This window comes from Pteropus vampyrus, unplaced genomic scaffold (genome assembly GCF_000151845.1).
Source record: "Pteropus vampyrus isolate Shadow unplaced genomic scaffold, Pvam_2.0 Scaffold185, whole genome shotgun sequence".
NCBI lineage: Eukaryota > Metazoa > Chordata > Mammalia > Chiroptera > Pteropodidae > Pteropus > Pteropus vampyrus.
The window spans coordinates 2,312,070-2,324,534 of record NW_011888966.1 but is presented as its reverse complement, the minus strand read 5'-3'; the positions used below and the strand labels follow the sequence as shown (position 1 = coordinate 2,324,534).

General features: G+C 39.3%; 1 protein-coding gene across 1 annotated transcript in view; it reads left to right on the top strand.

The window, feature by feature from the left end:
* The window catches only part of SLC36A3 (solute carrier family 36 member 3), a 25,295-nt gene extending 16,582 nt beyond the window's left edge, over positions 1-8,713 (top strand). Inside the window, exons 7-10 of the mRNA XM_011371237.1 lie at positions 2,010-2,108; positions 2,492-2,658; positions 5,261-5,430; positions 8,404-8,713. Coding sequence (XP_011369539.1) covers positions 2,010-2,108; positions 2,492-2,658; positions 5,261-5,430; positions 8,404-8,672 — 705 coding nt within the window. The 3' untranslated portion in view covers positions 8,673-8,713. The remainder of the gene's footprint in view (positions 1-2,009; positions 2,109-2,491; positions 2,659-5,260; positions 5,431-8,403) is intronic.
* The last annotated feature ends 3,752 nt before the right edge of the window (positions 8,714-12,465 follow it).

The window sequence follows — 12,465 nt, the reverse complement described above, 5'->3', positions numbered from 1 at the left end:
TTCTCAACACTGGCCAACATCACCACCCTAGGGAGCATGGCTCTGATCTTTGAGTATATCGTGCAGGTCTGTGCCTGAAACCACCAAAGAAAGGGAGTCTGTGTTCAAGGCTTTTGAGACACTTGGGGAGGGTTATTATCATTATGGGCAGGTAAAGGTAAGGAAGGTGACCCACTATTCTGAGCAGCCCCTGCTAAGGTGATATCTGTGACAGCTATTGTCCCACAATCTATAAAAGCAAATTGTGGTCATCATCATCATTATCATCATCATACTGCATAACGATGAGTCATTCATTAGACAGTTACTGAATACCTTCTGTGATCCAGATATTGTGCAAAGGCCTGGGGATTCAGTGGTAAGTAAAACCGATAGGGTGTCCACTTTCATGGAGTTTACATTCACTCGAGGAGATAAACTTGGATCAAATAATCAACAAAAAGTGTAACAGAGATAGGTGGATAAGGGATACATGGGTGATAAAGGAATTTGACTTACTTGATGCCAAGTTCTTTACATATATTAACTCATTGAATCTTCACAATAATACTATTTTGGAAGTACTACCTTTATCCTCTGTTTATAGACAAAGAAACTGATAAACAGAAAGCAATTTTTCTATTCCGGTCAGTTTGCCTCCTAAGCCCATGCTATGCTATTGTGACAGGCCCTGAAATTCCACCATTATGGTTTCATTTCTTTGAAAGTCATTATGGTTGTATTAGTTTCCTATTGCTGCTGTAACAAATTACCACAAATTTAGTGGCTTCACACAGTACAAATTTATCTTACAATTTTGGAGGTCTCACTATATATTTTTTTCTGGAGACTTGCAGGGGAAATTTGTTTTCCTGTCTTTTCCAGCTCCTAGAGCCTTCCCAACCCACGTGCCTTGCCTCGTCTTCAAAGCCAACAATGTCAGGCCGAGGCTTTCTCATGCTATCATCTCTCTCGGGTTCTCTTCTGATACTCTCTTCCATTTTTAAAGACCCTTGTGATTACATTGGGCCCATCCAGATAATCCAAGATAATCTCCTTACTTTAAATTCAGCTGATTAGCAACCTTAATTCAGTCTGAACATTTAATTCTCCTTTGCCATATGTAACATAACATAGTCATAGGTTCCAGGGATTAGGACGTGCACACTATTCTGCCCATCCCAGGAGTCTATTAAAATCATTGTTCCCTCTAGACTTGTGATAATTGCTGTACCAGTTAGTAGACTGCACAGCTCTGAGATAAATGATAGGAAAGACGCATTAGAGAACTGGAAAACAGAAGCCCTGGATTCTTATCTGCACTGTGCCACTAACTTGGAGAGTGGCCTCAGGTAATTCCCCTCCCCTCCCTCGGTCCCATTCTCCCCACATGTAAAGATGAGAGGGCTCTCCATAGCCAAAAGGTAAAAACAACCCAAATGCCCATTCACAGATGAACGGATAAACAAATCTGGTAAATACATACAATGGAATATTATTCAGCCTTAAAAAAGTAATGAAATTCTGATCTATGCTACAACATGGATCAATCTTAAAGACAATATGCTAAATGAAATAGCCAGTCACAAAAAGATAAATATCATATGATCTCACTTATATGAGGTACCTAGAATAGTCAAAGTCATAGAGACAGAAAGTAGAATAGGGGTTGCCAGGGCGCTGGATAATGGGGAGTTATTATTTCATGGGTACAGAATTTCAATTTGGGATGATGAAAAAGTTCTGTAGATGGATGGTGGTGATGGTTGCACAACAAGGTGAATGTGCTTAAAACCATCGAACTGTACTCTTAAAAATGGTTAAAATTGTAAATTTTATGCTATGTATTTTATCACAGTAAAAATAATAACTTTTTAAAAGATGAGCCGACTGACGAAGCTCTATACATCTCATGGGTGCTCCTAACACCGGCTCTGTTGATGTCAGGTGTGGCCCAGCTTTCTTCCAGGCAAAGATTTGGGATGATTTCTATGACATGGTGAAGCCAGTGCCCTTCTCCTTCCTTTCAGGGGATTCCAGATCCCAGCAACCTACCCTTGATGGCAAGCTGGGAGACCTTTTTGCTATTCTTCGGTACAGCCATCTTCACGTTTGAAGGAGTCGGTATGGTAAGATTAATGCGGGGTTTGAGTGACTTGTCCCTAGTGCTCTCTAGGGAAGCCAGCCATTGCCTCAGATGACTAAATAATAGTATTTATGAAAAGTGAAGATTATGATCTTGTCCCAGTGAAAGGGAAAGTCAGGACCCATTCACAGGGCACCAACTGTCCCAGGTACCATACTAAGCTTTGAAGACTGAATGAGAATTTATTCATTAGCCCAGATGGAAGAGAGTGCTGTTGGCAGTAGAAAGCATGGAGGGAAATGAAAGGGGGTGTGGCCAGGTGGAGAGGCCTCTTCCCCGACCCAGGGCCACCTGAAGGATGTCTGTGCTAATGAGGAACCTGCTCCTTTGCAGGTTCTTTCTTTCATAACTTCCTTTCACCGCCAGGTCCTGCCTCTCAAAAACCAGATGAAGCATCCACAGCAGTTTTCTTTTGTTCTGTACTTGGGGATGTCCCTTATCATCATCCTCTACGTCTGCCTAGGGACCCTCGGCTACATGAAGTTTGGATCGAGTACCCAGGCCAGCATCACTCTCAACTTGCCCAATTGCTGGTACGTCCCTGCCTGCCTGGGGTAGGGAGAGGAGAGTCATGGGATCTGAGACTCAGTGACAAAATATGGCATCCCTTGGGTTATCATAGCACATTTAACTGCTAATACTTGTATTATAATAACAGGTAAATTTGATAATCCAGACAGTCCTATGAGTTAGCCCTAGGAGTTAGCATGATTATTATCACTTCCATTTAATAGGTGAGGAAATTGATATTTGGAGAGGTATGTAACTGTCCCAACTCCCACTATTCGTGAGAAGCTGAAACTTGAAACTCAGTCTGTCTGACTCTACAGTTCAAAGGCCCTAAAACAGGAATGGCCTGGAGTGTTTGGGAAGCAGAAACGGCAACAACAGAAAGTATAACTTCAGAGTAATGATTGAGGTTGCAGATGGACCACTACTTGGGCCCCCAATTCCAGAAATGGACCTAGGCTGCCATGGCTATGCCCCCATTGGAATTTGGTCTGGACTTCTTGCAGTCATTCATTCATTCATTCATTTATTTACTTGTTTATTCATTCATCCAAGAAACATTTTTGGAGGCTGGCACATAGCATTCATTGAGCGTTAGCCGTTCTCATTATTCTGGAAGTATTGGATGCATCGTGATTAAGCAGTCAGTAGAGCCACTAGTTTAAGAGCACAGATTCTAAAGCTAAGTAATGAGATTTATATTCTGGTTCTTATATGACCTTGAACAAGCTGCCCAATCTTGAAGATTTTATTTCCATCCTCTATAAAATGAGGGTAATACTAATGCCGATTTGTATCAGTCAGGGTAGACTAGGTTACAGTCTAGTAATAACTCCAAAATCTCAATAGCTGAATAAACACAAGTGCTTAAAAATATGCTCATGCTGCATGTCCCATTAGGGATAACTGAGGCTCAGTTCTGTACCATCCCCAATCCAGGGCCCAGAATGATGGAACAGCCACTCCCTAAAATGTTGCTGGTTGCCATGCAGGGAGTACACAAATCACGCCCTCTACCATAAAGCTGTGAAAGCATACATCTCTTGTGCTCACACTTCATCAGTCAAAGCAAACCACATGGCCACACCTCACTCCAAGGGGCAGGGAAGTGTGCTTGGAAGAACTGGAAGTATTTGTTGAACAGCCCAGATGACTTCCACATTGTCTCAGGGAGCGATTGTGAGGATTAATTGGTTTAATATACATAAAATGCTTAGAAAAGTGTCTGGCACATAGTAAGCAGTCGTTGAGTGTTAGCTATTATCATGGTTATGTGTCCCCACAGCCTGGGCATTTTGGGGTGAGTAGGATGGTGTGGCATTCATTTCCCACAAGGTCACAGCTGCAAAATGAGAAAAATATTACCAGCCTCACCCCCTCACTGTGTTGTGGTAATGACTAGATGAAATAATAAATGTGGAATTTCTTTGAAGTTGCGACTTAATTTATACAAATCAGATGTCATCTTAATAGGCCATTCTTATTCTGGGCAATTCAGGCCACCACTAGCTACCTCGGGTAGGGTGCTTTTCTTTCTGGGGCCTCAGCCAGAAAACGTGGGTGTTAGGTGCCATGAGGATTTCACACCTGCTCTGAACTTGGCTGGTCATGAGAGGCCTTAAAGAATGGATAAACAGATAACCCTTCCCACAAAGAAAAAGACCAACAATCCAAGGGGGAAAAATGGCCACGGGCACACAGTTCACAGACAAATCCCCAAAATGGCATTTTATACATTTGAAAAGATGCTGTTTGCCTCATAATAACAGAAGTGCCAATTTTTAAAAACCCAATGGCAAACAGCAGCATGTGTTCACACACTGTTTTGGCAAGGATGTGGGGAACAAGCCCTCTAATACGGGCAATATGTCAACAGCTATCACAATTTTAAATTACATATACTTTTACTCAGCATTTTTACTTCTAGGGTTACAATACTATATGTAGATACATGTTCAAGAATGTTTTTTGCAACATTGTTTACTGGCAAAAGACTAGAAATAATTTATCCATTAATTGAGGACTGATTAAAAAATTATAATATATCTATGCAATTGTAATACCAAGCAGCTGTTAAATAGAAGAGCCAAATCTATGTGTACTGATAGGCAACAATCTCCAAGAAATATTTAATGATCAAAAATGGAGCTCAATGATATGTAGAGGATGCTACCGTGGGTGTGCGTGAGTGTGTGCGTGAATGCGCGCCTACATTCAGTATAAGCTTGTATTATCCACCGATTATTTCTGGAAGGGCTACAGGAAAACTGTTAGTGGGATTGTCTGTGGAAGGAAGAACTGGAGACGGGAATCAAGGGTGGAAGAGAGGCTTTTCACTGTGTGACTTGCGTACTATGACTTTTACTCTACGCGGATACATTTTTAAATCTAAAAGAAAAAAGGCACCGATTTCTGAGCCACAGGCCTGTTGAATCAGAATCTCCAGGAATGTGTACTTTCAATAAGTTTCCCAGGCGGCTCTGGTGGTGGGTCGGGCCTGAGTTAATGAAAGTTAGCCAGTTCTATAACTCAGTGACAAGTACCAGCTTCTGAGCAGTAAATGAGTCCTGCATGGTTCCACCCAGGAGCCATGTCACATTTCACATCCTATCCATCTGTCGGCAGGTTGTACCAGTCAGTCAAGTTGATGTACTCTATTGGCATCTTCTTCACCTACGCCCTCCAGTTCCACGTCCCAGCTGAGATCATCATCCCAATCGTCATCTCCCAGGTGTCAGAGAGCTGGGCACTGTTTGCAGACCTGTCTGTCCGCACAGCCTTGGTCTGTCTGACCTGTGAGTATGATAAAAGGGTACTTCTTGCCCAAAGCTGTGGCTGGGAACCACACTGGCATCTACCCCAATACCACTGGCTTTGCCATTTGCCTTTTTCATAAGCTTGGGCAAGATACTTTACCTACGAACCTCAACTTTTCACCTGAAAAATGGGCTTAACAGAACTACCACATAGTAAATGTTCCACTAATCTCTATTGCCTACGCACAGAAAGTATACATTGGCTTTTTATGAGAGAAAGAAGAATCATTCATTCAGTAGCACTCCTATATGCCTCCTGTATGCCAAGCTCAATACTGACATTATCTATACTTATGACAGCCTAGCCATGTAATGTTACCAATTGAGGAAACTGGCCCAGAGAAATGAAATGACATGCTCAAATCAAATAGCTGCTAAGTGCCAGAGCTGGAATTTGAATGCAGGTCTGTGTTTTCCATTGTGCCATATTTCTTCCTATCATAAATTAAGGTCAAGTCCCCTATGGTAAAGCACTATTTAACTGTAGGGAAAAACCTTAAGGGGCTGATCTGTTAAGGTCGTGGAAAAGATCATTTTTTGAGTGTGCTCCTCTCCCTTTCACCCTCCTTCCCTTTCTTCCTTCCCTCATGCTTCCTTCCATTCATGTATTCACTCATTCATTTACATTAGGAGCTATGGTAGATGTTTTGGAAACATTATTAACAGAGTTGAGGAATTGTTTCTCTGAAGCATGTCCAGAGAAAGAAGACCGGAAAAGGTATGAGGGAAAAAACTAGGGATGTTCTTGGGGGGAGTGGGGGCTTGGGGAACTTCTATATCTGTCCTCCACCACCCATGGGATTATCGTGAAAGAGAAAGAGCAAATTGAGTCTTAAAGATGCCACGAGTCAAAGAGCAAATTGAGTCTTAAAGACGCCAGAATCCATTTCAGTTTGGGGTCAGGAGAAACTGTAACTCTTGGAGCAGTCCAGGAGAAGAACAGGCTATATTAGATGTTACACTTCACGTAACTGAAGTTTCATCAGCAGAAACAGCAAACCTGTTTGACTTAAAGTGTTTCAGAGTTCCTGGTCTGTACCAAGACATCAGGAGCCTATAAATATGTTGTTTTGAGATCTTTCCTAATAGGAAGGGTGTAAGTTGAAAAGGAAAAAAAAAAAAAAAAAAAACAGTAGTTCAGGCCTCTTGGGAACAGGGAAGTCATCACCTGAGACGGCTGACCTAATAACATGTCCTGCTTCGGGTATGTGCTAAATGAACACTTCCTCCTCCCTAATCCGCCTGTCAATTCCGTTATCCTTCATTCATTCAACAATCATTTGCTGAGTACCTACTATGTGCTTGACATTGTGCTAGACACTAGGGACACAATAACGAATAATGAAGGAGACATGGCTCCTGCCCTCATGAGGCTTATGGTTGAGTGGGAAATATATGCAAAAAACTTATTACAGCACATTGTGATGAGTGTGAAGATGGGATGTAAAGATGTACCATCTGATGGTTAAGAATGTAAGAAGAGGAAAAACCCTAGGAGAATATTACAGGTCCTATAACTTAGCCTACCTGGGTCAGGTCAGGGAGTCCTCTCCAGTGGAGTGATATTTCAGTGAAGACCTCAAAGATAAGTCGTAGGTAGATGGAGGAGTGAAGAGTGTACCATGTGTAGGGAGCAGGCTCTGCACAGATCCGAGGCAGGTACCTACGTCTGGCCTCTTTAGAGAATGAAAAGCAGTGGGGAGTGATGAAACATGAGCCAGAGGATTTGGCAGGGCCCAAGTCCTATGGGACCTTGTGCTAAGGCAATCAGGCCATGGGGAGCCATGGAAGAGCTCTGAGCAGTGGGTCGACTTAACCGGATCTGACCCTCCTCTTGTCTACCCTGCATTAGAGCTTCCTTGAACATATCTTCTCTGCCCTGTCACTGTGAGCTCTCCTGGAGAACAGACACTGATTTTTTTCTGTACATGCTCCAGTATGCAATTTATTAAACATGCTGTGGATGGGGACCATCCCATCAGAGGAGTGATGGACTCTCAACTATGGGAGTCTATATGAGTCTCAATCATTCTCTGATTGGATATGTTGGAACTATTTCAGAAAGAGGTGATGTTTTCTTCAAGATCCAGCAAGCTAGTAAGGGTGCTTTCTAGAACATATTTTTCCTAATGTGTTCATAGGAAAATCAAATGATTGTCTAAAGTTGAATCACATAAGTTATATATTTATTCATTCAATCATTATCGAAATTGTACTCTTCCTGGAAAATCCATGATATATGTTCATCATATATATAAAAGATGAAGATTTGAGTGTTTACAGAAGAGATAGGAAATGAGCAGCTGAATTCTGTCTTTATGTTTTATGTCCTCCTTAATTATCTATGTCCTTCTAAGAGTAGGAAAACAAGTGGTTGAGATTCTTACAGCAACGAGCCATCTCATTATTTAACTGTCCTTGATTCTAGACAGTGGCTATATTATGGGTATTAGTACAAATGCACTGTAGATTTAGTGTCTGGGTAAGACTCAAGCATTTGTTGAGTACCTAAGGTATACCAAGTTCTTTCATATAAATGAGAGGCAGCAGAATAGAGTGGAAAGGGCCTTAGATTGGGCATTTCAATGGATTCTCAGCTCTCTGTGACCTAGGGCACGTCCAGTTCCCTCTAGAGCTCTAGATTTTCCCATCCCTACAATGAGAAGGTTGTGACAGATAAGTGGTAGAGGGGCCTTTCCAATAAATATTATAGGTGAAAAACCCAAAAGAGAAAACATAAAAGGAGAGCATCTATATTGGTGGTTAAAACAGAGGTGGGAGCCCAGAGCCACAGGGCCCAACCCACTGCTCAAGTCTGCAGTGGGCTTCTTTCCTACCTCTCCAAAATGGCTTATCAGGCATCTGTGGAATTATAAGACTCCAAATAAATGGTTTATTTCTGAGCTCCCTTCTTGCAAGAACATTCAGTGATTCTAAATTCTGTCCCCACAGGTGTCTCAGCCATCCTCATCCCGCGCCTGGACCTGGTCATTTCCCTGGTGGGCTCTGTGAGCAGCAGTGCCCTGGCCCTCATCATCCCACCCCTCCTGGAGCTCATCACCTTTTACCCTGAAGACATGAGCTGCATCACCATTGCAAAGGACATCATGATCAGCATCTTGGGCCTTTTGGGGTGTGTATTTGGAACATACCAAGCCCTCTATGAGCTGATACAACCCATCAACCATTCCATAGCCAACTCCACAGGTGTCTATGCATAATTATCTAATTTTTTCTAATAGTTCTCCCTTCCTCCCATCCCCAGTTTAACTTTCACTGTGGCTGTTATATACATTCATCAAACCCCAACATCTCTATATTAATTAGCGACTTTTTTATCTTTCCAAGAGAAATGTAGGTGACGCAAGTCAGTACTGCTACCTCTCAGGCTGTGTCTTTGCTGGTTTCATTTAATGGGAAAAGGGATGCTATTTACTCATGATATCCCTGGAAACAAAGACCAAGCATAAATGTAAATGCAAAAGTAATTGTTTTCTTTATTTGGCAGTAGCTTCTCTTAACACAACAGATTTAGAAAAGTGTATGTTCGGGAAGGGGGTTTTCTATTTAGATATTCTTCTAAGTAGAAGAGTCACAGACAGAACAGAAATAGAACTTAGCAGTAATTTTGTCTAACCATTGGCTCTACCTCTGATTTCCTATGAGATCTTGGGCAAGTTCTTCTCTCTCCCTGTGTCAATTTTCTCATCTATGAAATGAAGGATTGGACTGATTGGTTATTAAGAGCTCTTCCAGCCCTGACATCCTGAAAGTAAAAAAAAAAAGAAAAAAAGAAAAAAATTATCCTTTAACCACATGTGTGAAAACTGAGTACTTTCCATCAGCAAGTTACCGGTACTGTTGCCTTGGAGATATGGGCATAGGGCATATCAGAGGTAGGTTAAGGGATAAAAACAAATCTCTTAATGATCTTTCATCATTATGGTAATTTCTCTACCTAAAAGGACATCATCTATCTATCAACATTTTTCCTTCTCTAGTAACTTAAAGCCACTTAGAGCTGATTTAGATTAATGGGGCTGAGAAGTTTGTGTGGTAGAAATGGCTTTCATCCATTGCAAGGACTACTGACCTACCTTAAAAAATAATATTTAAAAAATAACAATAATAATATTTAGTTTTAGGAAGAGTTTTGAAAAACAGATAATATTATACTCTGCAGATAGGAATATACATTGTTATGTTTTTTCTAAAGGACAGTTTTACAATACATAAGTCTTAAAATGTGTAGCTTTCTGACCCACTCAGTTCACTTCTAGAAATTTATCCTAAAAATCTTTTGTGTTTGCAAAAATTTATGCAGAATAAGTGTGTATTGTTTATAACAGTAAAAAATTGGAAACAAACATCCAACATTATGTTAAATTGTGATTCATCCAGAACGAAATGCTGCTATGCTCCCAAACATTGCAAAAATGCATCTATTGATATGCAAATATATTTGTGGTTTATCAGTGGAAGAAAGTGGGTTAAAAACACTATGTGAACCAAAACTAGGCAAAGACATTACAAGAAAGTAAAGCTTCGGACCAAAATCTTTCATGAACATAGATGCAAAAATTCTATAAACAGTTTTAGCAAATCAAATTCAACAATATATGAAAAGGATTATACGTCATGATCAAGTGGGATTTAACCCAGGCTGGTTTAATAGTTGAAAATCAATGTAATTCACCATATTAATAAACTAAAAAGAAAAAATATACGATCATCTCAATAGACACAGAAAAGAAGTTGGCAAAATCCAATGTCTATTCCTAATGTAAAACTCCCAGCAACCAGGAATAGATGAGAACTTCCACAGAGGGTAAAGAGCATCTATGAAAAACCTATAGCTAACATCATACTCAGTGGGAAAGACTGATGCTTTCTCTGTAAGATCAGAAACGAAATAGAGATGTCCACTCACTACTTCTATTTAATATTGTACAAGATTCCTAGACAGTGAAATTAGGCAAGAAAAAGAAACAAAAAGCATCCAGATTGGAAAGGAAGTAAAACTGTTTTCATATGAAAATGACATGATTATCAATGTAGAAAATCCAATGGAATCTACAAAACTATTATAATTGCATTTACAGAGCTTCAGGATACAAAGTCAATATACACAATCCAACTGTATTTATATTAGCTGAGAACAATCAGGATGTACACTTACAATAGCATCAAAAATATGCAATAATTGGGGATATATCTGATGAAAGATATGAAACACTTGTACACTAAAGACTGTATAATATGTTGCTAAAAGAAATTAAGACCTAAATAAATGGAGAGATACACCTTGTTCGTGGCTCAGAAGACTCATTATAGCTAAAATGTCAATTCCTGCCTAATTCATAGGCTCTTTATGAATATAAATTGACCAGCCTATTTGAAAATTCATATGGAAATGTAAAAGACCTAGAATAGCCAAAACATCTTTGAAAAAGAAGAACAAAGTTGGAGGGCTAACACTGATTTCAAGAATTATAACAAAGTTATAGTAATCAAAACTACATGGTATTGGTGCCAAGATAGACAAATAGATCAATGGGCCAGAATAGACAGTCCAGAAATAAACTCTACTCGTATGGGGCAACAGATTTTTAAGAAAGATACAGAGGCAAAGTAGTGGAGAAAAGATCACCTTTTTAAAAAATAGTACTGCAAAAGTTGGCTATCCACATAAAAAAAAAAAATCAGATCCATACTTATCATATATTAAAAAATCAACTCAAAATGGACCTTAGACCTAAATGTAAAACTTAGAACTATAAAACTTTTAGAGGAAAACAGGAGAAAAATTTGGTGACCTCAGGTTAGGCAAAGATTTCTTAGATACAACACCAAGAGCACAATGTATATTAAGAAAATATTAACCCTTTGTCTATGATATATGCTTGTCTTCTTAAGAAGCATTTATTTTTATGTAAATAAATGTATCAATCTTTTATTACCTCTGGATTTTTAACCTGTTTTCTTTTCATATTTGTATAATTTCTTTTTTTTTTTTTACATTTTATCCTTAGCTTTATATAGTATCCCATCAAAATACTGTAACTTATTTCTTCACCCTTTTCAGTGTGGTTGTATTACTCATTTGAAATAGAATTAGATTTTTTGTTGTTGTTTGTATTCCATATTGAATTTCCCTCATCTCCTGGTTCATTTTAGTCATGTTTTGGATATGAGGAACATTATTACAGGTCTAAGAGTCAGAGTTATACAAAAAGATGTACTCAGATGTGTCCCCGCCTCATTCTTTATACTATTATCATTTCCACCTTCTTTCCACTATATTCCTACGTCCCTCTGTAGATAACTGATTAGTTTCTGGCTCATCTTTCCTTATTTCATACAAATGAGCACATACATGTATATTTTCTTATACTCTCTTTTCTTACACAAAAAGTAGCACATTACACATTTTTTGCACTTTGCTTTTTGCACTTAATATAGCCTGGAAATAATTTTGTATGAATTCAGAGATCTTCCTTATTCTTTTTTACAGCTGAATAATACATCACATGGATATGCCATGGTTTATTCAGTTACTATCTTACATATGGACACTTGAGTTGTTTCAATATTCTCAACCACAATGTAGCAATGCATAATCTTGTACATGTATATTTTGTATTGTTGGAAGTGTATCTTCAAGGAAATTCCCAGTAGAGGAATGGTTGGGTCAAAGGGTAAGTGCTTTTGAAGTTTTGTTAGATACTGACAAATTCCCCTCAGAAAGGGTTGTACCAGTTTGCATTCCTGCCAGCTATGCGTGAGAGTGCCTAGTTCCATACAGCCTTGCCTAGCACAATGTCGCGTTATACTTTCTATTTTTCACCAATCTGAGAGGTGATGTTATCTTAGTATTGCTTCAACTTACAGTTCTCTAATCATGGGTGAGTTCTAACACAGGAATATTAACTCTTGTTCTATGATATATGCTGTAAATATTTTCTTCTTGACAAGCATTTTTAAAATTTAATGTAGTCAAGTATATCAATCTTT